Consider the following 27,085-nt stretch of genomic DNA (forward strand, 5'->3'; position numbering starts at 1 on the left):
GTCACAGGCACTGACACCTCTGTGCTCCGCTCTCGGACCTGCTGTTAGAAGGCTGGGTCCAGCCCCAGCGAGCAGAGCCGGCGTGGAGAGAGGCTGAGGGAGACGTCTCCCCTGCCTGGCAGCCACGGCCCTGATCCCCTCCACACTCTCACAGAGGCACGGCGGCCTGAGCACACCCAGAGCCAGACTGGGGTCTGGATGAGGGGGCAAACCAGCACCCACGTCCAGGAGCTCCGAATGCCGGGACGGGGGGTCCCTGGCAGCTGGGGATGGGAAGGGGGGGTGGTCCACTCCCACAGCCAAAGTCTCTGGTCTTAGGAGCCTTGGCAGCCCCCTCACCTACCCGAGGCCTGGGGGGCCCTGTGGTCCCCACCCAGTCTGAGACACCTGTGCTGCCATCTTGGCCTCTGAGAGCTTCTGCCCCTGGGTCAGCCACAGACCAGGAGACTGGAGACGGCTTCTGCCCCATCATCAACCCAACCGTAGGTTGCATCTGGAGTGGAAATGACCCTGCGGTCACCCTGCCTCTGCTCTCTCTTTCTCAGCCTCTCCCCTGCCTTCCCTTCCCTGCCCCTCCCACCCCTCCCTGCCTCTCCCTTCCCTTCCCTTCCCTTGCCTCTCCCCACTCCACCTCTTTCTCATCCCTCCCTACCCCTCTCCATCCCTCCCTGCCTCTTCCTTCCCTTCCTCTGCTTCTCCCCTTCCCTCCCCACCTCTCTCCATCCCTCCCTCCCTCTCCCTGCCCTTTCCCTGTCTCTCCCTTCCCTTCCTCTGCCTCTCCCCTCCCCTCCCCACCTCTCTCTCATCCCTCCCTACCCCTCTCCATCCCTCCCTGCCTCTTCCTTCCCTTCCTCTGCTTCTCCCCTTCCCTCCCCACCTCTCTCCATCCCTCCCTCCCTCTCCCTTCCCTTTCCCTGCCTCTTCCTTCCCTTCCTCTGCCTCTCCCCTCCCCTCCCCACCTCTCTCTCATCCCTCCCTACCTCTCTCCATCCCTCCTTACCTCTCTCCATCCCTCCCTCCCTCTCCCTTCCCTTCCTCCCTGCCTCTCCCTTCCCTTCCCCTCCCTCTCCCCTCCCCTCCCCACCTCTCTCTCATCCCTCCCTACCTCTCTCCATCCCTCCTTACCTCTCTCCATCCTTCCCTCCCTCTCCCTTCCCTTCCTCTGCCTCTCCCCTCCCCTCCCCACCTCTCTCTCATCCCTCCCTACCTCTCTCCATCCCTCCTTACCTCTCTCCATCCCTCCCTCCCTCTCCCTTCCCTTTCCCTGCCTCTCCCTTCCCTTCCTCTGCCTCTCCCCTCCCCTCCCCACCTCTCTCTCATCCCTCCCTACCTCTCTCCATCCCTCCTTACCTCTCTCCATCCTTCCCTCCCTCTCCCTTCCCTTCCTCTGCCTCTCCCCTTCCCTCCCCACCTCTCTCCATCCCTTCCTCCCTGCCTCTCCCTTCCCTTCCCCTCCCTCTCCCCTCCCCTCCCCACCTCTCTCCATCCCTCCCTGCCTCTCCCCTGCTCACCACTACTCCTGACTTGACCTGATCAGAGCCCACACAAGGGCACACCAGGCCCTGCAGGCAGCAGCAGGTGGAGTTAAGGAAGTCTCGGCTCTGCCTTCCAGAGCGGGAGCCAGGGAGGTCGGCCTCGTAGGAGCGGGGTGACCGGCCACGCCAAGGGATGAGGGGGCGCGCAGGAAGACCCTCTAGCTAAGTCAACGCCTGGCGCGCTGCCGACGGGACTGCGTGCGCGGGGCTGCGCGGGTCCCCTAGCCTCCCGGGGGTCTCCGGGGATACTGCCCGTGGCCGGAGGGGCGGGGCGGGGCGGGGCGGGGCGGGGCGGGCTGGCGCCACCCCCGCGGCTCGGGGCGGCGCAGGGGCGGGGCGGGCGGCGGGAGCAGCTCGGGGGGCGCCGGGCGCAGCGCAGCGGGCGCGATGCTGGGGCGCGCGGGGACGCGGGGCTGGACGGCGGCGCTGTGCCTGCTGGCGCTGCTGCGTGAGTGGCGCGGGCGCGGGGCGCGGGGGGCGCGAGGGGCCGGGGTCGCGGGGCGTCGGGGGTCGGGGGGTGTCGGGGCACGCGGGGCGCCGGGGGTCCCGGGGTCTCTGGGCGTGGCGGGGCGTCGCGGGGCGTCCGGGGTGCGCGCTCGGCGCCCCGACGGCCGAGGGGGCTTCGCCGCTCTGAGCCGGGTGGGCGCAGCCCGCGGCCCCGGAGCGTGGCGCCGAGGTGGAGCCGCGCCCACACCCGCTCCTTCGGTTCGGTTTGGGGTCCGGACGCACCGGCGATGCTCAGGGCTCACCCCGGGCTGGGGACCACATGGGGTGCGGGTCTCCCGCGCGTGCCCGGAGAGCGCCCTGCCCGCTGCGCTGTCGCGGGGTCCCCTCTACTGGCTACCTTGGGGGCGTCCTCCGAGCTGGGGCTCTCGGGCCGGGCCGGGAGGAGGACACCCCTTGGCCCGCGTCTCCCTCGCGTCCTCGCGGGCGGGCGGAGGAGCGAGGGACCGGGGGCGGGGGAGGGGGGCTGGACGCACCATCCCCACCGCCCGGGCCGGCTCCCCAGCCCCTCCGTCCCCAGGTCTCTAAGGCCGGGTGATGCGCGTCTGCTCCTGGCGCCCGCCCAGCCTCGAAGCCCTGCGCCCGCTCTGACCTCACCCCACAACCACACCCCCACGGGCCGGGACGACTCCCCTCCCCGTGGACAGAGGCTGCGGCCCCTGAGTGGTCCCTCGGAGTGCTCCCCGGGTCAGGCCGCTCCCCACACTGCCCGGCTCCAGCACTGCCGGCCTTGCTCAGGCTGGGTTTCCATGCAGGGCTTGGGGGGACGGGTGGTCCCAATTCTCAGCCCCCATGAATGTCCTGGCACAAGTGGTTCTCCTTCTTTCCTGGGATGTCCGGGGAATCTTGGGGTGCCTTGAGATCCTGGGGTACCTGGGAGGCCCTGGGGTTCATTGGGGATCTTGGGGTGTCTGGGGGACTGTGAGATGCCTGTGGGACCCTTGTGATCCGAGATGGGGTTTGTGAGCTCCTGCCACTCACACCCTCAAAATTTTCTTTCTTTTATTGGGGGGGGGGTCACACCCAGTGATGCACAGGGGTTCCTCCTGGCTCTGCATTCAGGAATTACTTCTGGCGGTGCTCAGGGACCATATGGGATGCCGGGAATTGAACCCGGGTCGGCCGTGCAAGGCAGACACCCTCCTGCTGTGCTATCACCTCTGGCAGCACCTCGGAGCTTTCTGAGTTTCTGTGTGAGGTGGGGATCCACAGCCCCCCACCCAAGGGGCCAGAGTCAGGCTTGGGGACCCCCACTGGCCCTTGGGAGTCCTCCCTCGCCTGCTGCAGCCCGCCCCCTCCGGGAGCCTCACTTCACATTCCTCCTCTTCCTCTCCATCCTTGGGGCTGCTGCTCCCACACCCATATCCTGTCTGGGGTCACATGTCGGAGTGGAGGAAAGAAAAGGAAAAGAATTTTATCAGATACTTTCCAGCGACTCCACCCTTTGGATCGGCTGAGTGAGGGCCCCTCTAACCAAGGCGGTCGGAAGGGTGCCCTCATCGCCCTGCTGGCCTCGCTGCAGGGCTCTAGCTCCAGGCTTTGGGGGCGGGAGTGCCAAGTCTGGCAGAGAAATCCTCTTGGAGACAAAAGTTCCCTCTCCCCTCGGGGAGGGACTGGCCCACCCAGCCAGCCGCTCCCTCACTCGCTCGCTCGCTCGGGGCTGGTCTGCAGGGCTGAGCTCCCTTCCCCAGACCTGTACTCGGGGAGCCCCCAGGCCTGGAAACAGGGACCGCCACTTCCCCAGGGGCTCACTTCTCGGAGGGGGGGGAGCAAGGGATCGTCCCCTCCAGGAGAGGTGGGGGAGTTCCCCAAAGCCCTGGGACTCTGGAGACGGGAACTGAGGCCAACCTTCCTCAGTCGTGGCGAGAAGCTGGCGGCTGCGGGGGCCGTGGGTGTGGAGGGGGAGCACGCCGGGAGAGTTGGGGTCCAGCCGGGGTCCAGTCCAGGCCTGGGGAGGGGGGAGCGGCCAGTGGAGAGCGGCCGAGCTGCTGTGTCCTGGGCCTGGGTGAGGGTGTGGCTGCCTGGCGGGGACAGACAGGGCCCACCCCGAGGAAGGCACTAGGGAGCAGGGTGCGGGTCCCACCGAGCCTGTGTGCCTGAGGCGTGATGTCACGTGTGTTTCGCAGCAGCGTGGCCCAGACTCTGTGTGCCCGTGCTCCCGGAAAGACAGGACTCCCCTTCCGGGACCTCGGCCCTCTTCCAGCTCACCCTCCTCAGCCCTGCTGGGTTTTCCTGGTTCGCTTTGGGGCGTGGGGGGCTCCCTAGTGGTGCTCAGGAGACCTGGGCCCTCCTGGTGGTGCTCAGCCCGCCAGCAGTGATTTAGTGTGTCCCTCTGTGGGTGCTGGGTCCCTCCGGTGGCGCTTGGGATCTGAAGGGGCGGGGCCAGGTGCCGTCCTGGGGACAGACCCCGGTCAGTCACGCAGAGGGCAGGTGCCACCACATCCTATTCCAGTCCTGCTCGTGTCCTGTGTGGGGTGGCCCCGAGTGACCACCCTCTGCTCAGAGGCTGGGCGACTGCCTCTCAGGAAGGCCCCGTCCCAGGCCTGCTTGGGCATATTTGGAGCGTGTTTGAAATGTGTTTGAGAGCACGTTTCAGGCCTCTTTGGAGTGTGCTTAGGTGATTCTGGGACCCTCCTGCTCCTGAGAAGGGTGCCAGGACTCCCTGGGCTCCTGGGGGCTGTCGTGGGTGAGTGGGCAGTGCTCCAGGGTGACCAAGGCTTTGGGACTGTGTGTCTCGCCCTCCCCGGGTTCTCCGTGGGCCGTAGCCTTTCCCGTGAGCAGCGGCTCTGGCCCTGGAGGCTGCTTGCCCAGATGCCGCTCTCAGGACGAGCTCAAGCCTTGGGCTCCAGAGCAGCAGCTGTCACCCTGACTAGGGGTGCCCCAGCTCTGGGAGCCCCCCCCCCCCCCGCACCTTCTCCTGCCAGTCCTGCAGATGCACTGGGACAGGGTGAGGGGAGGGAGCAGGACTCCTGCTACTTAGGTGCTCTGGCCAGAGCACTCCAGGTCTGGGTCGCTTGAGGAGCAGAAAGACTCTGATCTGCCCATTGGTCCCCATGTGGGCCCTGCACTGTGATGGAGTCACCAGCGCTGTGGCCCTGTGGCCCTCCTGTGTTCTGGCCAGGGTGACCCGAAGCCTGACAGGGGCCCTGTCCAGCTCACACACACCAGTACCTGTCCCGTCCATGCCTGTTTCGGGGTCTCCAACATCCCAGCTCGAACTCAGCCCAGGGTCATGGGGGAGGTGGGTGTTTCCTGTGTCCGCCAGAGCCTGTGGGGATTTGCTGTTCTGGGTTCTGTAGTGCATGGCTAGTCCCTGGCTCTGTGTGTGTGTGTGTGTGGGGGGGGGGGGGGTTGGGGGCGAGGAGGTCACACCTGCCGTCACCTTGCTGGGCACACTCTTGTTTGCTTCGTCTGAGATCCCTCAGCGGACGGGGTCTCACGGGGGGTGTAGGCATCGCCCCCTCGGCTCAGGAGCGAGAGATGCAGCCCCCCCGAGCGTGGGGGTCAAATGCGGTACTCCCACCTGCCCACCTGCTGTTCTTACGACCCCCTGTTCCTCTGACCCCAGCCTGACACTGCCCCTGGGTTCCTGCCCCGAGAGGCCCCTGGCACCCCCAAAGGCCCAGCCATACTCCGTGAGGACCTGGGGACTAGCTGAAGGGGTCTGGGACCTCCAGGGCCTTTCTGTAGGGACAGCACCCTGGGACATGACTCAGGTCATGTGTGCACCCATGTCTGTGGCCAGAGCACAGCACCCCACATTCATGGGCAGGACATGCGTGCACCCACACGTTTGAGGTGGTTCAGAGCACTGCAGAGACCCAACAATCTCTTAATGCTTCAGGTCACAAATCACTCCCGTGAGGGTCCCTCAGGTCCTGCCATCTGCCCCGGTTCCCCAACCTGGTCCCTGCAGCAGGGGTCCTCCCAGCCATGGACGCCAGCCCCCCACCCCCGTGTGCAGAGGGGCCCAGCCACACCCCTCTCGTGACCCAAACTGCAGGGGTTCACGAGCTGCAGACCCCTGCCTGGGCCTTCCTGCGACAGCTCCCAGGACGCGCAGACCCCCTTACCTGGAGGTGACTGGGAGAAAAGGCCGGGACTTCCCAAGGGAACGAGAAGCAATCTGGGCGAGATGCGGGGTTTCTGATCCATGGAGTGTAGTGCAGGAGAGGTGGCACCCGGGGTGAGTGGCAGGACAGGGCAGGGCACGGGGCTCAGGGAGGGGTATGCGCCTACAGTAACGGGAGATGGGGGGCAGGGGGGCTGTTGCAGTCTGAGTCCAGGGCTCAGATCCAGGGCTGGGAGCGGGTGCTGTGTTGGGGCTCTGCCCCGGGGTGACCTTCCCTGTCTTGCAGCCTCTGCTGTAGGGGAGGAGCTGGACGCCGTGACGACGCTCGGGGCCAGCGAATCCTCCAGCGTGCAGGCGTCTCCCACAGCTCTGTCGCTCCAGCCCAGACTGCCGTCGTCTCCTCCTCCGAGCAGCCCTCCTGGGGACACCAGCTCGCCCCCCGTGGCTGAGGGGAGCAGTGGCACCACGTCTGCACTCACAGGTACGGGCCAGCGCGACGCGGCCAGCGGCACTGAGGGGGGCCGGCAGGGTCCTGGGATCTGCAGTGTGGGTCCAGCAGGTCACTGACGGGTGGGCAGCACTGCAGGCTGCGCTGGAAGGCCCCCCCTCGGCCCCCTCCCAGGCCCCCTCTCGGGTCCCCTCCCAGGCCCCTCTGGTCGCTGTGCCGTGACCCTCCCGAGAGGGAGCCAGTTGGGGGCTGGGGCGGTCAGTCAAAGTCTGAGTCATGGCGTGGTCATCGTGTGAAGGTGAGCGCACACTGGCCTTTCTGGTTTCGGGTGTCCCTGTGAGCGAGGTGTGTGCATGTACAAGGGGGTGTGCTTGTGTGTGCCTCGTGACTGTCACGTGTGTCCATGTGTCCCTGCTGTCCGTGCATGTGTGTGAATGTGAGCATGTGAATGTCCACTGCACATGAATCCCAAGGGTGTCGTGTGTAGATGTGTGTGCCCTTGTGCCCACTGCATGTGCATACATGGTTGTGCACACACATCATGGGTGCACGGTACGCCTGCCACGTGGGAGAATGTGTTGTGTGTTTGTCCACTATGTGCACATTTACCTGCTGCATGTGTTCACGGGCCCTGTGTGTCCTTGCAAGAATCCGCACACGTGTGTGGTGTGTGCCTGTGTGCACGTGCGCACACACACGTGTTCTGTTTCCTCTCAGATGCTGCTGCCAGCACCTCGGCTGCCTCTGGGCTCACACTGGTCCCTGCCACTGGGGCGTCTCCCACTCAGACCTCCTCCGCCGGCACACCCTCCTCTGCCCCGAACAACTCTGCGACCACGGAGGTGACTCCAGAGCCCAGCACGTCCCCTGGAACTGCCGTGGCCCACCCGGACAACAACACAAGCCCTGAGGTGCCCCTCCTGGACCTCCAGACATCGCTTTCCCCTACCGTAAATGTCATCAAGGTGGGTGAGCCTGTTCTGGAGGATGCCTCGGTTTACCTCACGCCCCCTCTTGTGCCTCTTCCAGATCTGCTGGGCCACCTCCTCCTCCCAGCCAGGGGTGGGACGTGTGGCCCCCCTTGCGGAGGCAGGGGCTGCTTTTCTGGGCGTGGGGGCCCTCTGCTGGCCCCCTCTGCTCGCCGGCCTCCCCAGGGCCGAGAGTCCCCGACTCAGTGGGCTGCTTCTCCCACAGGCTTCGGACCGAGCCTGTGGCTCGTGAGGCTGGAACTGGCACAGCCCTGGGACTGGAGGCAGTGGGCTGGCCGCCCATGTGCAGAGCCAGGGCCAGGGTGGACACAGCAGGCTCGCTGAGATGCAGGGTGTGTGTGTTGTGTGTGTGTGTGCGCGCTGTGTGTGTGTGTTGCATGTGTGTGCATGTGTGTGCATGTGTGTGCACCTGTGTGTGCATATGTGTGCATTTGTGTGCACGTGTGTGCGTGTGTGTGTGCGTGTGTGCGCATCTGTGTGCGTGTGCATGTGTGCGTGTGGTGTGTGTTCGTGTGTGTCCATGTGTGTGCACGCGTGTGTGCATACATGTGCATGTGTCATGTGTGCGTGTTCGTGGTATGTGTGCGTGTGCCTGTTCGTGTGTGTGCAGGTGTGTGCGCGCGTGTGTGCGTACATGTGCATGTGTGCATGTGTGCGTGCGCATGTGCGTACATGTCCATGTGTGCATGTGTGCGTGTTTGTGTGTGTGTGCATGTGTGTGCGTGTGCATGTGTGTGCGTGTGCGTGTGTGCGTGTTCGTGGTGTGTGCGTGTGTGCGTGTGTGCGCGTATGCATGTGTGTGTGTGAGTGAGTGGCAGAGCAGGCTGGTGTGAAGGGTGTCGGCTGAGGGAGGCGAGTGGGGCCCCAGGCCGTCTGGCTCTGCTCACCCTCCCCCCTTCCTCCCACCTCTGCACTGCTGAGGTCCAGGGCTCGCCCAGCGGGGGATTGGGGGGGCCCCTCCCGCCTGCCCCCAGCCGGGGTCTCTGCCTGCGAGCCAGGTGCTGCAGGCTGGCGGCCCGAGGGCTGGGGTGCAGAGAGCGGGACCCCCTTCCCTTAGGGAGGCCACGGCTGAGTGTCTGTTCCCACCCAGGGGGAAATCCGGTGTTCCCATGTGAAGGAGGTGCGAGCCGGCCACAGTATCTGCCTGAGACGGAACGAGACGGCCAGCTGTGTAAGCCCCACTGTGCCCACCCACCCCATCCCACATCCCTCCACCCTGCCTGCCTCCACACACCACACCCCTGCTGCTTCAGGGCTGAGCGCCCGCCTGTGCAGGAAGGGCTGGCCTCTTTTTGTCCCATTCCCCTTCTCGGGTGCCTTCGGCTTAGTAGACAATGACAACACGTGAGGCTTCTCCCTCAGGGTCCAGCCCCTCTCCCACCTGCTGTGGATCTCGGATTTGGGGGCTAGGGATTCCCGTGGCGGAGGGGCCGAGCCTTCTGCTGGGGGCTCCCGTTGGCTGGGAATGAGCCTCTGGGGAGGGATGCAGGAAGGGAGCCATCCTCGAGGCCCCCCGCCAGTCCCGGTGGCGCCCGACCTCTCTGGTGGCCTGAGGAGCCACGGAACAGAGGGTTCGTTCATGCGACCACTCGTGGAGGTGTGCACGGGGAGAGTTCCCGGGTCCATCTCGCCTCACCTTCAGAGCACTGCCCGTGCTCCGGACGGCCACTGTCCCCTTGTCCCCTGGTCAGGTGGGTCTGTGTCCCTGAGTGCAGGAGCACTCTTCCGTGTGGGGCCTGAGGGGCAGACAGGGACCTGAGCTCTGCTCCTTCCGGGGTGCCCTTCCTGCCCCGTGCATGGAGCCTGGCTCAGGCCCCCTGCCCGACCCTGCGGGCACGTGCGTGTCTCACTTTGCTCCTGAGGCTGCTGCGCTGTCACCTCTGTCCACCAGCACAGCCCCCGCCAAGGGTGTCCCTGAAGTCCCGGTGGCCTTCCAGGGCTCGGTTGGTGGAAAGGACAGCCCCGTGTGGACACTCAGCTCCCCTCCCGCCTCCTCTGCTCCCCCCTGGGTCCTGCACGGGTGCACACCCCCGAGGGGGCTGGGGATGACCGATCCTCGAGCACCCGAAGCTGCTGAGCACTGGGGGAGCAGCACACATTTCCCGGACTTGCTGATGCCGCTGGAGTGGACCAATCTCTTGTCCATGTCCGTTTCCTGGAAGAAATTGCTGTACGCATTAGTGAAAATTCAGCCAGAACCCTAACAGTGGCCAAGGACTGGGCACAGGAACGTGCGGGTCAGGCACGCCTGGGCCCCTTCCCGTGAGCCACCCATGGGGGGCAGTCGGCTGAGCCCTCAGCCGCGGTGCTGAAGCTGCACCCCAGCCGCCCTCCAGCTTGGGGTCCCTCTCTTCCAGCTACACCCCGGAACCTGCCTGGCAGTTGCTTTTGCGGCTTCGGCTACAGCTAGTTCCCTTCTGCTCAGAGCATAGGAGTGTTCCTCATTCCTCTCCGTCCACACTCGCTGGGTTGGTCACTGGACTTCGCACCTGCAGAGCCCTCTGCTCTCTGGCAGCACCCCCGCCCCGCCCCGCCTCCCCCCCCCACTCATGGTCGTGGTGCCATTTCAGGTTCCCTGCTGACCAGAGAGGTGGGGGCAGGCGGCCAGGTGTTTTGGGATGGAGCCAGGAGCACCTTTCTCTGAACCTGACGGGGTCTGATGCCACAGAGTGCCTGCAGGGTCCTGGGCTCTGCAGTCCTGCCAGGGTCACCATTTGCCCCCCACCCCGAGGAGGACCGGGATTTGGGCCAGCTGGGGGACCCCTTTCGACGTGAGCTTCACTGACTCTGGGCGGGCCCTTCGCCCAGCATTCTACATGCTTCCTGCCTGCGTCTTAGCCATGGACGTTGTCCCTCTGTGTGTCCAGGCTGGACGCTCGCATCCATGAACCTCTTCCCGTGGCCGCTCCCCGTCTTGGGCCCCTGGGATGCTGATCTCCGCTTCCAAGACTGCACTTTGGAAGCACCTGGACGGGAGGGGGGAAGGGGGGAGGGGGGGAGTGCTGGGGGCCTGGGGCAAGGCTGTCCTCGGAGGACGCTGCTGTTTTCCTGGAGTCTGGGTCAGAGGAGGTGACGGCTAGCCTGGCCCAGTACTGGAGAGAAGGGCCTCCCATGCCCACCAGCAGAGCCCTCAACTAACCAGACACTCGCAAGACACACCACTCACGCACGCGCACAAGTGACACATACCACATTGCATGCATGAGGCACATGACTCGTGTGCACTGTTGTGTGCCCATGGCAGGGTGTGTGCGTGTGATGTGCACACAGTGGCACCTGGTATTATGTAGGCACACATGACACAGTGCGTTCATAGCACACACTTAACACGATGTGTGCTCCCGTGTCCTCTGGCCCACCTGCGCGTGTCATAGAAAGGGCACACACGTGGCATATGTCCATACAGCCACACACGCACGGCTGCTTGGCACGTGTGCTTTGGATACCTTTGTCATGGGACACACGTGCAGGACACACGGTGCACACTCGCTCAGGTGGACACCTCCCAGGCGCCACCACCTCTGGGCAGCGGTGACAGTGGAACACTAGGGGCCTGACCTTGGACTCCACGTGGGAGTCTGCGTCTCCCGTACATGCGGGTGTGGCCAGGACACAGCATGTGTCAGAGGGCTCAGGACAGGCCGGAGGGGAGGCAGGATTGGGGGTGGGCCAGCCACAGCACGCAGCCTTCCTCAGATGCTCCTCGTGGACACTGGCTCCGTGTGACTGGGGAGGTCAGCGGGTCAAGGGCCTCCGCACCGGGTCAAGCTGCAGCCGTGGCTGGAAGTTGAGCCACAGCCAGGCTGGGCCTCGCAGTGGGGGGGGATCAGTGGCACCTTCCTGCTCTTCTTAGCAGTGGGGGGGGGGGGGGGCGGCCCTGAGGTCCAGCTGGGCTGGTCACTGGCCATAGACATCTCCTGGGAATGGGCCACCAGGCATGGACCCCAGGGCTTGCTGGGCAGGGGAGCACTTCCACTGTCACCTGCCTGCAGCCTGGCCCACCCCGGGGAGAGCTGTGATGCGCCCCCAGGCCCACGTGCTGAGGCCGACAGGTGAGCCCTCGGAAGGACGTGTGCAAACCCCCAAGTCACAGGACGGTGCCCCCGTACCCCGCCTGCGGGTCCTGTTCTGTGTCCTGAGCCAGCTGGTCCAGAGTTCACGCTGGTGCTTCAGCTGCCGGCTCAGGCCGCCGGGTCCCCACACCACGATGCCCACCGGCCCCCGCTGCCCGCCGGCTTCCCAGGGGTCTGCCTGTGCCAGAGTTGGCGGCTCCTTCACCCAGACGGGACCTTCCAGGGGACGGGGTCTGTCCTGGCCGACCCTGTCCACTCTCTCCAACCCTGTTTCTGTCCGCAGGAGGACTTCCGGAGGGACAGTGGCGAGGCCCTGGCCCAAGTGCTCTGTGCCGGGGAGCCGGTGGCAGGGTCTTGCTCCTGGCGGCTCGCCCAGTCCGAGGTCACCCCCGACTGCCTGCTGCTGCTTGTGGCCAACAGCACAGGTGAGGGCCGGGGGCGGGGGGAACCTGCGCCAGCCCCTCCGCCGCATGCCGGGGGCAGGACAGCATGGGTGTGGGTGTTCTTTCCGATTCTCTAATGTTTCCGATTCCAGAACTTACCAGCAAGCTCCAGGTTCTGAGACAGCACCAGTCTGACCTGAGGAAGGTGAGCTCTCTGGGGGTGGGGGGTGGGGGCTGGCCGGGGCGTCCTCTGTCCCACGTGGCCTCTTCTGGTGAGCGCTGAGGGGCACATGGGGGTGCGGCGGCTGCTCTCCTGCTGCTCCCCGGGTGCCTGAGTGTCGTGGCCGTCCCTGCAGCTGGGCGTGCACAGCCTCTCCGAGGAGGACGTGGGCAACCACCAGAACTACTCCCGCAAGACTCTCATCGCCCTGGTCACTGCGGGGCTCCTGCTGGCCGTCCTGGGCCTTGCTGGCTACTTCCTGATGAACCGGCACAGCTGGAGCCCGGCCGGGGAGCGGCTGGTCAGTCAGGGGTGCCCAGACAGGGGCGGGAGAGGGGTGTGAGGCCTGGGAGCCACTCTCTGTCGCCCGACACCCACACCCCACTCGGCAGCCCCCGGGAGTCCAGGGAACGGGCGTCTGGGGCACTGAGACCGCGGGAGTCTGGGGCACCGCTCCGAGCAGTGGCAGGCCAGCCCACCCGCGTGCAGCCTCACTGAGCCTGCGCCTTTATTGATGCCCCATCTAGGGTGAAGATCCCTACTTCACCGAGAACGGGGTGGGGCCCGGGGCCTCCCCAGAGAGGCCGCCCAAGGCCGCTGCCAGCCGCGGGGCTCAGGAGAACGGCCAGCCCCCACCCAGAAATGGGCACTCGGCGCCACGCACCGTAGCCGACACCGAACTGTGACAGGGCACCGCCGACCTGCGCCTGTGGCCTCTCCCCCGCTCCCTCACTCCCGGGTAACCCAGGGCCAGCCCAGGTCCTCCTGGTGCCCCCTGCTGGCCTCCGTTCTGGGCTTCCCGAGGCGGGGAGGGAAATTCGGCGTGGAGGCAGGGCCTGTCCGCTCCCACGACGGTGCTCCCTCCTTGTAGTCAGAGGCCGAGTGTCCCGTCATCAGTGGCTGCACCCTGACCTCTGACCCCTCCTGCACCCCCGCCTCGGAACAGAGCCCCCACTGGCCCGGGCTCCCCCCACTCTGGCCAGGCTAGGGCTTCTGTCTTCCTGCCTCGGGGGCCAGTGGACACGCCCTGTCGGGGCAGCCAGACCAAACCTCAGCTCCCGGCCCCGTCCCGACGCCTGGACTGAGTGCCTCAGGCCCAGCAGACCCCTCCTGGCCACCCCCCCCCGCACCAGGACACCACGCAGCCCCTCCAGAGGAGAGTGTGATCCTTCAGTGACCGCTGGAAGTGGAACTTTCCAGAGACAGGCATTGGGGGGGGGGGGCGGGGAACGCGTGTGAATAAAGAGCAGGTTCACGTGCTGGTGTCTGTGTGCCGCGAGGCCTTGTTGGTATAGGGGCATGCCCCCCACGATCTCTGACCTCCCAGGCTGGGGGGCCCGAGGCCCCAGACACAGAGGGGGTGGCCTGAGCAGGCCGGAGGGTGGAGCCCGGGGAGAGCCTCCTGCGGCCCTGCAGCCTGTGGCGTCTCCATCTCCGTGCGCCGTGCCACGCCTGCACCCCTGCCTGGAGCACCCTCACCCCGAGCTCAGTGCTGAGCACGGCAGCCGGGAGGGACGGGGGCTCGGGGAGGGGGGCACCCAGGCTCTCTCCCTGCGGAGAGTGCCCAGCGGCAGAACGAGGCCCCCGTGGCCGTGCGCTGCACCCGGAGCACCCCTGGCTTCCTTCGAGGGCGGTTGGTGCCGGGCAGGGACAGGGCCTGTCTTGCCCCCAGGGGCCGGAGCCACGGGATGGGGGCAGAGAGAGCTGGAGCTGCCTCAGCCCGAGTGACTCCCTCCGGCCACGCGGGCGGGCCATCACCTTCAGTGCCTCTAGGGTTTGCCCAGGGTGGAACGGCCGTGTGCCCGCATTAGTGTGTGGCAATGTGAGTGTCTGGTGATATGTTCACGGGTACATGTGCACGCGAATGGGATGTGATGTGTGTACACGGGCGTGTATATGAGTGTACCGTGCGTGTGCATGGTATGTGAATGATGTGTGTAGATGATTTTACGGTGTGGTGTGTGTATGCAGGTATGTATACATGTTTGTAATGTGTACAAGTGGTGTGTAACGTGTACACAAGTTGTAGCACTGTCCTCCTGTTGTTCATCGATTTGCTCGAGTGGGCCCAGTTAACGTCTCCATTGTGAGACTTGTTGTTACTGTGTTTGGCGTGTTGAATACGTCACGGGGAGCTTGCCAGGCTTTGCCGTGCGGGCGAGATACTCTTGGTAGCTTGCCGGGCTCTCCGAGAGGGGTGGAGGAATCGAACCCGGCATGGCTGGGCCAGCTGCGCGCAAGGCAAATGCCCTATGGCTGTGCTATCGCACGTATGATGTGTATATGAGTGAATACATGGACGTGTGTGAACATGTAAGTTCACAGGTTATGTGGTGCATGTTTATGAGGTTGGATTGTCACATGTGCCCCATGTATGCATAAGCAGATGCTGTGTCATATGTGTCCACGAGCATGTGCTAGCACGTGTCCACATGAGTGCATGAGCAGGCACTGTCACGTATGTCCCCGTGTCCATGAGTCATGTGTGTCCTCGTGTGTGTGTGTGTGAGCAGATGCTACGTCATGGTGCCTTTGTGTGTGCATGAGCAGTGCTGTCATGTGTGTCCCTGTGTCCGTAAATAGGTGCTGTGTCATGTGTGTGCTGTGTTGTGTGTTCACGTGTGTGCGTGAGCAGGTGCTGTGTCACAGTGCCTATGTGCGTATGAACGGTGCTGTCGTGTGTGTCCACGTGGGTGTATGAGCAGATAGATGTTGTGTGTCCGACAGTGTTGCCCAAGGGCCTGAACACTGCCCTGGACCATTCCAAGAAAATCCCGCCTGGACCCGGAAACTGAGTGCAGCTCGGGCGCCCCCTGCTGGCCCGCTGCTGGGGCTCCGTCCCCTTCACCACAGAGACCAGGCTGCAACCTGCCCCCATCTGCCCCGTGACCTCAGGGTGTGTGCCCTGCCCCCCACCTAACCTGGTATCTCCGACTCCATCCCCTGTCCCCCTTCTGCTGAGAGGGACACAGGCCAGAAGCTGGGAGTCGGAAAAGTAGGGGAGAGTTAGAACCGTGGGGAATGGACAGTGGGGGCAGTGGGGGATGGACAGTGGGGGCAGTGGGGGATGGACAGTGGGGGCAGTGGGGGGTGGACTGTGGGGGCAGTGGAGGATGGACAGTGGGGACAGTGGGGGATGATGGATTGTGGGGGACAGTGGAGGATGGACTGTGGGGGACAGTGGGGGATGATGGATTGTGGGGGACAGTGGAGGATGGACTGTGGGGGACAGTGGGGATGGACAGTGGGGGCAGTGGGGATGGACAGTGGGGGCAGTGGGGACAGTGCAGACATGGAACCCAGCCGCTCCTTCGGTCCTCTCTCCCTCCTCCGTTGTGCAAAGCCAGGATGGCAGCCTCCTCCGTCCCCACATGCCTCCTAGGTGAGCAGGGGGACCAGTGAGCTGTGGACCAGGCTGCACGACCTCAGCCTGACCTTTGAAAAACGCTGGACCTCCCGTGTCCTTCGATGCCCGGAGGCTTCAGTCTGCCCCTATCAGCGGACACGGTGGGAGAAAGGTCCTGGCATGAGTCAGCCTGTGACCTTGGCGGGGGAACACAGGGGATGACCTTGGACCTGGGGATAAGTGACCTTGTGGTCTTGATCTGGGAGTGAATCAGCCTGTGGCCCGAGCCTGGGAGCAAGTAACTTCACGACCTTGACCTGGAGTGAATCCCGTGACCTTGGCGTGAATCATTCTGACCCTGACCTTGACCAGTGTGACCTAGCTTTTCGGTGACCGTGTGTCAGCTGTCCCTTCCTAACAGGAGGGGCGACGATGGGAGGCGAGGGTGGGGCCACGGACATTTGTCCAGGGCTTTAGAGTCGCCTCTGGCGTGGCGTGGCTGCTTGGGGACGCGCGGCTGCATTTCACAGACCCACGCGCCCGGGCGGGAGACGCAAAGGGGGGCGCGGGCCCACCCGCGCGGGGCCCAGCAGAGAGGCCGCTGCCCGGCCCAGAGCCCCGCGCGGCGTGGGCGTGGCGGGGCGCGCGGGACCCCCGGCGACACCCCCACCCCGCAGAGCCTCCTCGCGACTCCGGTCGGGGAGCCCACGGGCACCACCAGGGCGCCGTCACCCCGAAACCCAGCGGGCCTGAAGACCGGGCCCGACGCGCGGGGGGTCCCCAGGGGGCTTCCAGAAGCCCGGGCTCCACTGCCGACCCCCTCCCCACGCGGCGCTGCCCCGCCCCCGCCCCCGCTCCGGCGCGCTCCTCGGCAGCTCTCCAGGGTCGAGGCATGGAAACTGCCCCCCCGCAGTCCCACGAGCGGCCGCGGCCACGCGCACGGGCCTCGGGGCGCCCCGCAGGCAGGAGCGCGCGCACGGCCAGAGCAGCCCCGGGAGCCCGCGGGGCGGCGGCGCGGCGTGCGCGTGCGCGGCGCCGGGCGGGGCGTGTCGGGGGCGGGGCTTGTCCGGGAGTGGGCGGGGCCAGGCGGCGGCGCGCGGAGAGCGGGGCACAAGAGGGGCGGAGCAGACACGGGGGCGGGGAGTGTCGGGGGCGGAGCACGGGCGGGGCGGGGCAGACGCGGGGGCGGGGCAGACGCGGGGGCGGGGCTAGTCCGGGGCCGGGCAGGACCAGGCGGCGGCACGCAGGGGGCGGAGCACGGGCGGGGCGGGGCGGGGCTTCAGGAGGCGGGGCAGAGGAGGGGCGGGGCGGGGGCGGGGCAGCGCACCTGGGGGCGGGGCCTGCTCTCGGGGGTGGGGCGCGGTCCTGAGTGCGCATGTCTGGGCTTCACCGGCGCGCCGGGACCCGGGAGGCGAGCGGCGGCGGCGGCGGCGGCGGCGCATCTGGGGCGGCGACTGCGCATCTCGGGGGCGGCCGCGAGCGCGGGGCGCGCTGTGAAGCCCCCTGGGTGGGACGCCGCGAGGTAAGGGAGCCCGCGCGGCGGGGAGGGGCGCCGCGGTGCGGGGGTGCTCGCGACCTCCCCGGGGGGCTCCTGCGCGCTCCGGCCCCGGCCCCGCGCTGCGGAGGGTCGGGCGGGCAGGAGGGAGCTGGAGGCAGGGTGGTCGGCCGCGGCCGAGCGGGGGGCGCGGACCCCGCGGGGCCCACCTGACCCGGGACCGCCCGCCGGCGCCCGGGGCCGCCCCGCACGCGTGCAGGTGAGTGGGGGCGGGCTGGCGGCGTCGGGGCGGGGGGGCGCGGGCCGCGGGCGGGGGCCGGGGAGGGGGCGCGGGCGGGCCGGGGGGCCTCGCCTGCTGCGGAGGGCGCGGCCGGGCCCGTGCGCCACGCCGTGCGTGCCCGTGCCCCCTGCCCCCCTGCCCCGTGGGGGCAGGGGGCACGGGCACGCACCGGCCGTCGGCGCACGGGCCCGGCCGCGCCCTCCGCAGCAGGCGAGGCCCCCCGGCCCGCCGCGCCCCCTCCCCGGCCCCCGCCCGCGGCCCGCGCCCCCCGCCCCCGACGCCGCCAGCCCCGCCCCCACTCACCTGCCACGCCGTGCGGGGCGGCCCCGCGGCGCCGGCGCGCAGGGCAGGGCAGGGCAGGGCAGGGCAGGGCAAGGCAAGGGTGCGTCCCGGCGAAGGGCAGCGGCAGGGCCAGGTGGGTGGCCGGGCCGGCGGCCCTGGCTCCGGCCTGGCCGGGCGACCCCCCTCCACCCGGCCTGGCGCTGTGCCCCTCGCTGCCTGGCGCTGCGGATTGGTGCCGCGTTACATAACGCTTATGTAACTCGGGGCAGCCGCTCCCCACGCAGGTCACCCCGACTCCCGGTCACGTGGGAGGCAGCCCCGGGGAGCTCGTGGGCCTGCCGGACCCCCGCGACAGGCAGGGGGCCGCAGGTGGACTGGGACCCTGCGCGACTGCGGGGCTGGCGGTGGCGTGCAAGGTGCCCGCGCAGACGGGCGGGCGAGGCCCTCACCTGGGCAGTCTGTCTGGGTGGGGTCGCCCTCGTGGCTGTCCCTGCGGGCTGCGGGAGCTCCTGGGCAGGGCGGAGGGACCGTCGGAGGGTGCCTTTGGCTTTGGGGGTGGGCGTCTGTGAGGGAACCCAGGTCATGGGCTGGGGGTGGGAAATTGATGCCGGCCTGCGGGTCAGTGCATGTCAGTGGTCACTGCGGGGGTGGGGGGAGACTGGGAGGGCGTGAACTGAGTGTGCACAGAGGCCAGGTTTCCCACTGGAGAAGGGCAGGATGGGCTCACGCGCTTCCTTATCCTGGAGTTGCCTGGGCCCGTGGCTGGTGATGCCACAGAGGCCCAGGGGAGCCAAGTGTGGGGTCTGAGCCGCTCATGCGGCAGCCACACCTGACACTTGCTGTCCTCTGAGTGCGGGCTGGACGCGATAGGTCCAGCAGGACCTATCGCGTCCAGCAGGCACTCGCTGTCCTGCAAGCACATGCCCTCTGCCGGACTCTCACCGACTCCCGGGCGCACACAGTCCCTGGGTACAGGCAGACCCTCTAGCACACGCTCTGTCCTGGGCACACACACTCCTGGGCACACGCAGTCGCCTGAGCACACACTCACTCCTGGGCACACACATTTTCTGGGGCACACGCACTCTCCGGGGCACGTGCTCTCTCCCGGGAACACACTTTCTCCCAGGCACATGCTGTCTTCCGTACACACACACTCTTGCGGGCACACACAGTCTACTGGGCACACGCACACTCCTGGGCACACGCAGTCTCCTGCACACACACGGTCTTCTGGGCACACGCTCTCTACCGGGCACACACGCTTCCTTTGGGGAACACACACTCCCGGGCACACGCAGACTCCCTGGTGCATAGGACTCCCTAACGGAGGAACCAGAGCAGCTGGCGGGGGAGAGTAGAGAGGGGAGGGGAGGGGAGAGGTGGGGAGGAGAAGGGCGAGGAGAGGCGCGTCGTCGTGGGCCAGCTGTGCTGAGACCACTTCCCTACTCTGATGTTGCTGGACTCTTGGCTGGTGTGCACTGGGGAGGGGAGGGGAGGGGAGGAGGGGGAGGGAGGGGCGGGGGAGGGGTGCGCTCTCTGCTCCGCCACCTCCAGCTCTGTGCTCCTGTGACATTTCTGCTTTGTCACATCCTGCCCCGATGTCCCCAGTGCCAACCCCGAGCTACGTCTGTGCTGTGGCCGTGGCCGTAGGTGCTTCTGGCTGGCCCAGCGCCCGTGGCCGGCAGTGTGGACATCTGCTGCGTCCTTGGGCTGGGCAGAGCCCGTGCTCGGGGCCCTTAGGCCAGAGTGGAGGGGACAGCTGGTGGCAGAGGAGCAGGGGGCCTGGGGAGAGGGTGGCCGTGGCAGGCGGGAGGGGTAGGGGGCAGGACAGGGGGCCGCGGGCCACCCCCTCGGAGCTGGGCCTGGTGTGGGTCTCCCGGACAGTTGCTGGGGTCCCTGCTCTGGCCCTGGCTCTCAGGGTTCCGACGGCGCCCAGGCTCCCCGTGTCCTGGACATCGCCCCGCCTGTCCTCCCGGAGCATCCGCAGCAGCCGGACAGGCCCAGGCCCCGGTCCCCAGCGGGCAGCTGACCCGGAGTGCGGGGACTCCCCCATGCTGTCCTCCGCTCCCCCCGTCGTCCGGCCCTGGGGCTGGTCATCTGCAGCCTGCACTGCGGTGGACACTCTGGGCGGCGGCTGTTGTGCCCCTGTGCCCCGTGTGTGGGGGCGGGCCGCCTCCTCTGGGCACACCCGGCCCAGTGGCGGGGCCTCTGGCTTCCCCCCGCTGCCCGGGTGCAGGCGCGGGGCTGGGAGGTGCAGCCGTTTCCCCCAGGATTCGGCTGCCTCTGCAGCTCCGCGGAACTAGGTCACGGCTTCTCCTGCAGACCGCGGCTCAGGGCGGCCCGCGTGAGGAAGGGGAGCGGGGCTGCCGGCCCCTCTGGGCAGGAGTGGCCGAGGCAGTGGCTCGACACGCACCCAGCCTGGCCTGCCCAGTGGGTTCCCCGCTGCCCGCCCGGGCACACTTGATACCTCTCATGGAGCTGGCAGGCAGGGGTGGGGTCCAGCTGCCTGTGTTTAGAGCCTTCTTTGGGGACTCCCAGCGTGTGGCCAGTGCCCATGGACACTCGGGGTCTGTGGGGTGCCTGGGTGGCACCAGGGCCAGCAGCCGTGTGCTAGGGCACTGTGCAACCAGTCGTGGCATTTCAGGACCAGTAAGGGTGGGCCTGGGGGCCTGGACCACCGTGCTGGGGTCTGGGGTTCCCTCTCAGGGGGTCCCGCCAATGAATGAGACAAGTCTGAGGAGCTGGTCAGGGCACCCACGCCCCTCGTCCTGAAAACCAGTGTTTGGGGGCAGGGCGGGTGCCTCCGGTGCCCGGTGCGGGGATGCCACTGCAGACCCTCAGGACCTCGCACACGGGCCGGGTGTGCCCTCGGTTCGGGGACCTGGAGACCAGGCTGGGCCCTCTGGTTGTGGATCCTCTGAGTACTGGACACTCTGGGTGCTGGGCAGTCTTGTTGCTGGGTTCTCTGGGTGCTGGTCTCTATGGGTGCCCGGGGCTCTGGTTAGGGTTGGAACGGAGAACCCTGGCAAGCCCTGGGGGCTGAGGGGAACGGGGGATTCAGGGCCTGCTCACTGAGTGTCAGGGACAAGAGAGTACCCTGAGAAGTGGAGAACAAGGACTCTGAAAATGTGCAGGTTTGGAGTCCAAGGACCTGGGACGTGGTTCCCGCAGCCCCCTTCCCAGCCCCGGCGGCCCCCAGCACTGTGTTGTCTACTGGGGACAAAACCATGGAAGGGCCTCATCACCCTATTGGGGTTTTAATCTGCATATCAGGGAGGACTGCCTGGAGGCTGCAGCAGTGATCCTGGGCTGAGGAAGGTTTCGTGCCACCTTGTCAGTGTCAGAGACTCCAACCCCGAGAGGGCAGCTGTCTCTTTTTTTTTCGTTGAGGGGGGGGGGGTCTGTCTGCTTCCTGCCCAGACAGCACCAGGAGGGGAGCTTTGAGCCCATGTGGGTGCGGCCTCCAAGGGCGCTGAGCTGAGTGCTGACTGGGAGCCTCGGGCGTGGGGCCCAGAGGACTCCCCCGGGGCTCTCTGGGGGGCCAGCGATGCGGGGAGTCTTGTCTGGAAGGGCCCTGCTGTGGTGCAGTCCACGCAGTGGTGTGGGCCTCTGTGCTGGTTCGTGGTGCCCTGCGTGTTCTCGGGTCCCGGCCGGGCCGTCCTGCCCGTTCCAGTATCAGGCCCGGGCCCGGCTCTCCGCCTCAGCTGGGAGGGGCCGCGGGTTCTCCCCGCCGCGTGGCTGCGTCTGACCCACTTGTCGGGCTGGCGCCTTGGGCTGGGTCTGTAAGCAGTAAGCGGCTTAGGGTGGCGGGCGCCTCGTGGGGCTCTGGGAACCGGGGCCCCGTTCTGCGCCCGGGCCTGGGTGCTGCACCTGCCCGTCTGCCACGGCAACACGCGCACCTGCATGCCCAAGCCGGCACGCTCGCACCTGCACGCTGTGCCACTGCCCCTGCTCCGCCCCGCGCGGCAGTGTGGGCAGCCCGGAGAGCCCCGGGTCCTGACCTCTGCCAGCCTCTGCCCCCCTGCCCAGGGCCTGGGCGTCGGGGGGGCCGGGGTCCCTCGGGCCGAAGAGAGGCTGCCCCTGCCCCCGCCGGTGTCTCACGGGCCAGCGGGGCTGACAACCAGGTCCTTCGTGGCAGGGTGGTGCCACCCTTGCCGCACCTACCAGCCTGCCGAGAGGGTCTGGAGGCGCCGCGGGGTCCGGGCCTGGCTGGGGGAGCCCCCCCCCCGGCCCTCCAGACAAGCCCCTCTTCTCCCCTGGGCCCCTGCGTGTCCCCAACCCCAACTCCCCTGAGCTCCCCTGCTCCCTCCCGCCCCCTCGTCCCCATTCTGCCGATGCTGGGGCCCAGGGTGGTCCCCAGGGCTGGTCACTACCATGTTTTGGCTGGCCCTCGGGCTCTGCCCGGGTGCAGCTGGTTTGGGCCGGTGCAGGCTGGTGCTCAGCGGGACCCCGGGGTGGCGGGAGCCAGGTGGGTGGGCTGTGTCGGAGCTCCAGTGGCAGGGCTGGGGTGGGGGTGCGTCTGCCCCCCCATGCCTCGCCCCCCTTCTGCAGCCCTGGGACCCCAAGTTCGCTGCATGTGCAGGGGAGGCCCCGTTTCTCAGGGCAGCTCCTGCTCCTGCTCCTTCTGGTAGAGCTGGGGCTGGCCGGGGCTCCCTGGACACGGGGTCGGGCCGGGCCTGGCCGCCCATCCCCACACAGCGCGGGTGGCGGGTGGCACTGGGCCCCCTGCTGCCCCTTTCTGGCCAGCTGGGCAGGTGGGCACTGGGCCAAGTGGCAGCCTCGCCCTGGACAGCAGGCCGGCCGCCTGCCCCGGAAGGGCGGTCACTGCTGAGACCTGGACCCCACTGGGCAGAGGCTGTACTCGAGTCACGTTCAAGGTCACCAAACAAGGTCAGGTTTGCGGGGGCTGATCCTGTTTGAGTCTTTCCTCTTCGTTTTCTTTTTCGGGGGAGGGGTGCATGCCCAGCAGTGCTCAGGGGTCGTGGGGGGGGCGGGGACTGTGGGAGACCGGGATCACACCCGGGCTGGCCGTGTGCGAGGCTGGTACCCTGCCCACTGTCTCGCTCCGCCCTTCCTGCTGCGGGAGCCAGGCCTGGCGGTGCTGGCTGTGTGCATGTCCCTGGCCCTGTCCTCTGCGGTGGTGCCGTGATGCCGGGGGCCGTGGCTCTGTGCTCACCGCCAGCTGGCGTCTGTGGGCGCAGCGGGGGCGGCCGGCTGTGCTCCGTGCTGGGGGCGCAGGCAAGCACTGTGGTGTGGAGGTGGAGCCGGGGGTGACGGTCACCTGCTGGAGGCCCCCTGACCTCTGGCCCGCCACCCCCCCCCCCCCCAGTCTCTCAGGGTCTCTGCCGCTCCTCGGGCTCCCACGCCACTGCCCCTGCAGAGCCGTCTCTGGCATCTCTTTTCCTTTGCATTCTGGGACGGACCCTCACAGCTCCCAGGGCTTCTGCCCTGAGGCCAGCGCCTTGCTCCAGGGGTGCGGACACCGGGCAGAGGAGGATGGAGCGGAGAGGGGGCCCCCTCGCATGGGGGTCTGCGGCGGGGCTCATAGACCCAGGCTCAGCGGCGCCCCTGCACAGGACGCCTCCGGCAGCCCACCCGGACCATGAGAGCACACCAGGTGCAGCCCTGGAGCGTCCCGTCCTGCCGGGGACAGGAGTGTGGGCCTGTGGGTGGTGGCCACCCCCGTGGGCACAGGACATGGGTCAGTAGGGCTATCAGGACCCCGCAGCCCCAGGGCCCCATCGTTAGTAGAGCCCCCCACTCAGGAGCCCTCGCTCCCAGGAACCTCAGGACCCCCCCTCAGGAACCCTACTCTGAGAACCCTCTCAGCAGCCCCCTAGCTCTCAATGCCCCCCACTCTGGGATTTGTCTTCCTAAGCATCGTTAAGTGAGGTCCCGGCACAGGACCCCACCCCAGGACTCTCAGGACTCCCTCTCCCGGGACCCCCTCTCAGGACCCCCGCTCCCGGGACCCCCACGCAGGTTCCTTCCCGGGGCCCTGGCCTCTCGAAGTCCCTGCTCTGCCTCCTAGGTCGGGTTCTTGGAGACTCGGCCCGCCCTTCCTCATCCCTCCCTCTCCACCCTCACCCCCGTTCCTCTTGCCTCACTGGACTCCTGTGGGAGCACGTGGGGCACCCCGTGTTCTGAGGGGTGCGGGTGTCGCAGGGGACGCGGAGCCGGCAGCTTCTATCCCGGCAGCTGCGGCCGCCACGGCGGAGGGGCCGCCTCCGTGGGGGAAGGTGTTGGACCTGGGGCGCCCTCCTGGGCCCTGCCAGCCCATGGCTTGTCCTCTCACGGTTTCTCCCTGAAGTGCCGCCGAGCTGTCCGTAGGGTTCACTGCAGGGGACAGTGGGGTCTCTCCCCCAGGAAGGGGGCTGGGGCTGCGTGGGGCCGTTCAGCCTGCAGGGAGACCCCCGCAGGTGGCGTGTGAAGGGACCTCGTTTAACGGTGCGGAGGAAAACAAATCCCACATTTCAGACAGGGTGTGAGGGTCAGCTGTGGCCCGGTCACACTCCTGAGGGGTCTGGTCTGCTGGGGCCCTGGGGAGCGGGCGGGTCTGCCCCGGGCTTGCCCCGGAAGAGGGAGCTTCTGGGTCCAGCACTTCAGAGACTGTTCCGAGCTGAGCACAGTGGCAGGCCAAAGAAGCTTGCGAAGCCTTTAGCCCTTGGCCCTGGGGCCGCGAGAGCCAGCCCCCGAGGTCACTGTCTGTCTCTGTGGTGGGTCCTCATCCCCTAGACTCAGTGTGGTCCGAGCTGACTGTGGGACAGGAAGGGCCCACAAGGCTGCTTGCCCCGCCGACCCCCACAGCTGCCCCCTCCCTGCCGGCCCTTGGAGGTGTCCAGACAGAGATGCTGGATGCCGCAGGATGGGTTCCTGGGACAGCGGGACCCAGCCACTGCCCTGTCCAGAGATCAGCCGCAGGGCCTGATGTACTGTAGGCCTGAAGCACTCAGTGCTGGCCGCCCTCACCCCTGTGCCTCGTGTGGATGGGTGGCCGCCGGCGTCTCGGTGGGCTCGGGTTTGAAGCTGGGGTCAGCGGTCAGGCATCAGCGCCCCTGTCAGGTAGGTCCAGGCTGGGGACACGGTTGTGTCCAGGGACTCACGCAGAAGCAGGGCAGGGGCCAGGACAGGGGTGGGGTCAGTGTGCATGGCAGGGACCAGCCTGTGCCCCCGAGCCTGTGTTGGGCTGGAGGGAGGCCAGGCCACTCAGGGCCGGGCAGGGGTGTCAGGGCCCCGGGCTGGCCCGAGAGCCAGCCGGGCCTGCCCTTCCTGTGCCGCACCTTCTGCGGGCGTGACTCAGCGCCCCATCCCGGGGTGCCTGGAGCAGGCTGTGGTCGCCTGTCGCCCTCGGATGTCCTGGGAGGGAGGCCGCAGGCTCACAGCAGGGCCGGCTCCAGGGGGGGCTGGTGAGCACTGGGCAAGGGGGGGGTGGGCTCAAGGCGAAGCCCCTGCCTGGTGGGGGGCGCTGCGTCTGGCTTGGGCACCTGGGGTGGCCCCTAGACCGCGCCTGCCTGGCCTGGCAGCCTTGGCACTGCCAGGCGCTCCGGGAGCTGCACGTCTGCTTTCACAACAGCAGGAGAATTTAAACCTGCGTCACAGAGCTCAGAGCCAGCAGGCGGCCCGGGGACAGGCCCGAGGGCCCGGCCAGGGGCCGGCCAGGGCCACAGCCTCTGCGGCCCCGCCCGGCCCAGGGGGGTGGGGGGGTGGGGGGGGTGGGCGACCCACGGGGTACTGGGTGCGGGGGCTGGGGTGGGGGGACCGGGTCCAGGGACCCGGGGACCCAGTTCTGGCGCGTTCTGCTCGGTGGTGCGGGTGAGGCGGGCCGTGGCCGTGGGCGGAGGCGGCAGGTGCCGCGAGGGGCGTGGGGAGCGGAGCCTGCGGGACCGCCCCGCGCCCCCCGCGCCCCCTGCCCGCTGCCCCGCAGGCCGGCGCCCGCCCCACGCCGCCCAGCTGCGCGCACGGACGGACGCGCGGACGCACGGACGGGGCCGGTCCGCGTCCCGCAGCGCCGGCGCGGGTGGGGCGCGCGGCCCCGGGGGTCCCGCGGCCGGGCGGGGGCGGCCCCCCTCGCGCGCGGGAGGTTGTTTACCGCGCGGGGCCGCGTCCGCGCTGGCCGCGGTCCAGCCCCATGTGACGGCCGGTGCCGCATCACTGACCCGCGCGGGGCGGGACCGCGGCCGGGCGCGGGCGCCGATTGGCCGCGCGGCCGCCGGCAGGTGAGGCCCGGCCGGGGATTGGCCGCGCGGCCGCCCTCGCTGCCCACTCGCGCGCCCGGCGGGGAGCGGCGGGGACCGGGCGGGGGCCGGGCGGGGGCCGGGCGGGGGCCGGGGAGGGCAGCGGGAGGGCAGCGAGGGGCTGGCGGGCGTTCGCGCGTGGGCGCGGGCTGCCCGCCCTGCCCACCCGTGACAGCTGCGCCCACCCGTGCCAGCCCAGCTGCGGAGCCGCGTCCAGACGGAATTTTCCAGCCAGCCACGCCCCGCCGGTGTCAGCGCGGACGGTCCGGCCCGGTCCGGCCCGGTCCGGGCGCCGGTGAGTGAGCGCGGCCCGGCCCGCCCGCCCCGCCACGTGTGGGGCCGCCGCGACTCCGGGGGGAGGGAGGGACAGGGCGGGGGGCAGCAGAGGAGGGGGCAGTCGCGGGGGGGCTCGGCTGGGGGCTGAGGCCCGGCCTCCGCCCGTTACGTAAGGGGACAGCGCCGCCCGCCTGTCCCCGTCCTCGTCCACGGTGCGTCGCGTGGGGGGCCCGGACCCCCGCTTCGCGCAGGCCTCTTGGGGGCCCCCGTCGCCCCCCAGCAGCGCAGCCCCCGAGAGGCCGCGGGTCCGCAGAGGGGCCGCCGGGCACCTGCAGGGGGTCTCGCGTCCCAGACCCCCGGGGACCGGGGCACCGGGGCTGGGGACGCGTCCCGCCTGCCACAGCGGCCAGGGTCGGCCAGTTTTATGACCCCCACCCCGACCCCCGGATTCCCGGTCTGTCCCGACAGTCGGCTGAGCCCCCGTGCCACCCACCCACCTGCCTGCCCACCGTGCCCCAGAACCTCTCTGCACCTCCCACCCGGCCTGCGACCACCGCAGCCCTCGGACCCTCGGGCCCTCCCGAGCGCCAGCGCCGGGACGGAAGGAGCCCTGGTCTTGCCACATCTGCGTGTGGTGGTTCGTGCCGCGTCACCAGCGCTGTCCCCCGGAGTCCCCACTGGGTCTCGCCTCCCGGAACCTTCCACCCAGCCCGTCCCTGTTCACTGCTGCATCCTGAGAGCTCGGGGCGCCGGGCTGGGCCGGGGTCAGCGCCCATTTCTTAGCTGCAGCCCTGTCCCTGGACGTCCACGCAGGGCAGGTGTCGCCACCCTTGGGGCAGGCTCGGAGGCTGGCGGCAGGCGTGAGCGTGTGGGGGCAGAAGCACCCTGGACAGCCACGCTGGCTCTGCCAAGCATGTGACCCCTCCAGAGCGTCCTGGGGCCTGA

The 27,085-nt window shown here is 68.4% G+C and overlaps 1 protein-coding gene across 1 annotated transcript; it reads left to right on the plus strand.

Moving 5' to 3' along the window:
• Positions 1-1,919: 1,919 nt before the first annotated feature.
• On the plus strand, positions 1,920-13,402 carry CD34 (CD34 molecule). Its single transcript, XM_056127369.1, has 8 exons — positions 1,920-1,983; positions 6,398-6,592; positions 7,277-7,524; positions 8,639-8,719; positions 11,905-12,046; positions 12,157-12,209; positions 12,361-12,525; positions 12,752-13,402. Exons 1-8 carry the CDS (start codon positions 1,923-1,925, stop codon positions 12,908-12,910), a joined length of 1,104 nt encoding a protein of 367 aa, XP_055983344.1. The 5' UTR covers positions 1,920-1,922; the 3' UTR covers positions 12,911-13,402.
• The last annotated feature ends 13,683 nt before the right edge of the window (positions 13,403-27,085 follow it).

The sequence above is a fragment of the Sorex fumeus genome, unplaced genomic scaffold (genome assembly GCF_029834395.1).
Source record: "Sorex fumeus unplaced genomic scaffold, SorFum_2.1 ptg000006l, whole genome shotgun sequence".
In the NCBI taxonomy this organism is placed as follows: domain Eukaryota; kingdom Metazoa; phylum Chordata; class Mammalia; order Eulipotyphla; family Soricidae; genus Sorex; species Sorex fumeus.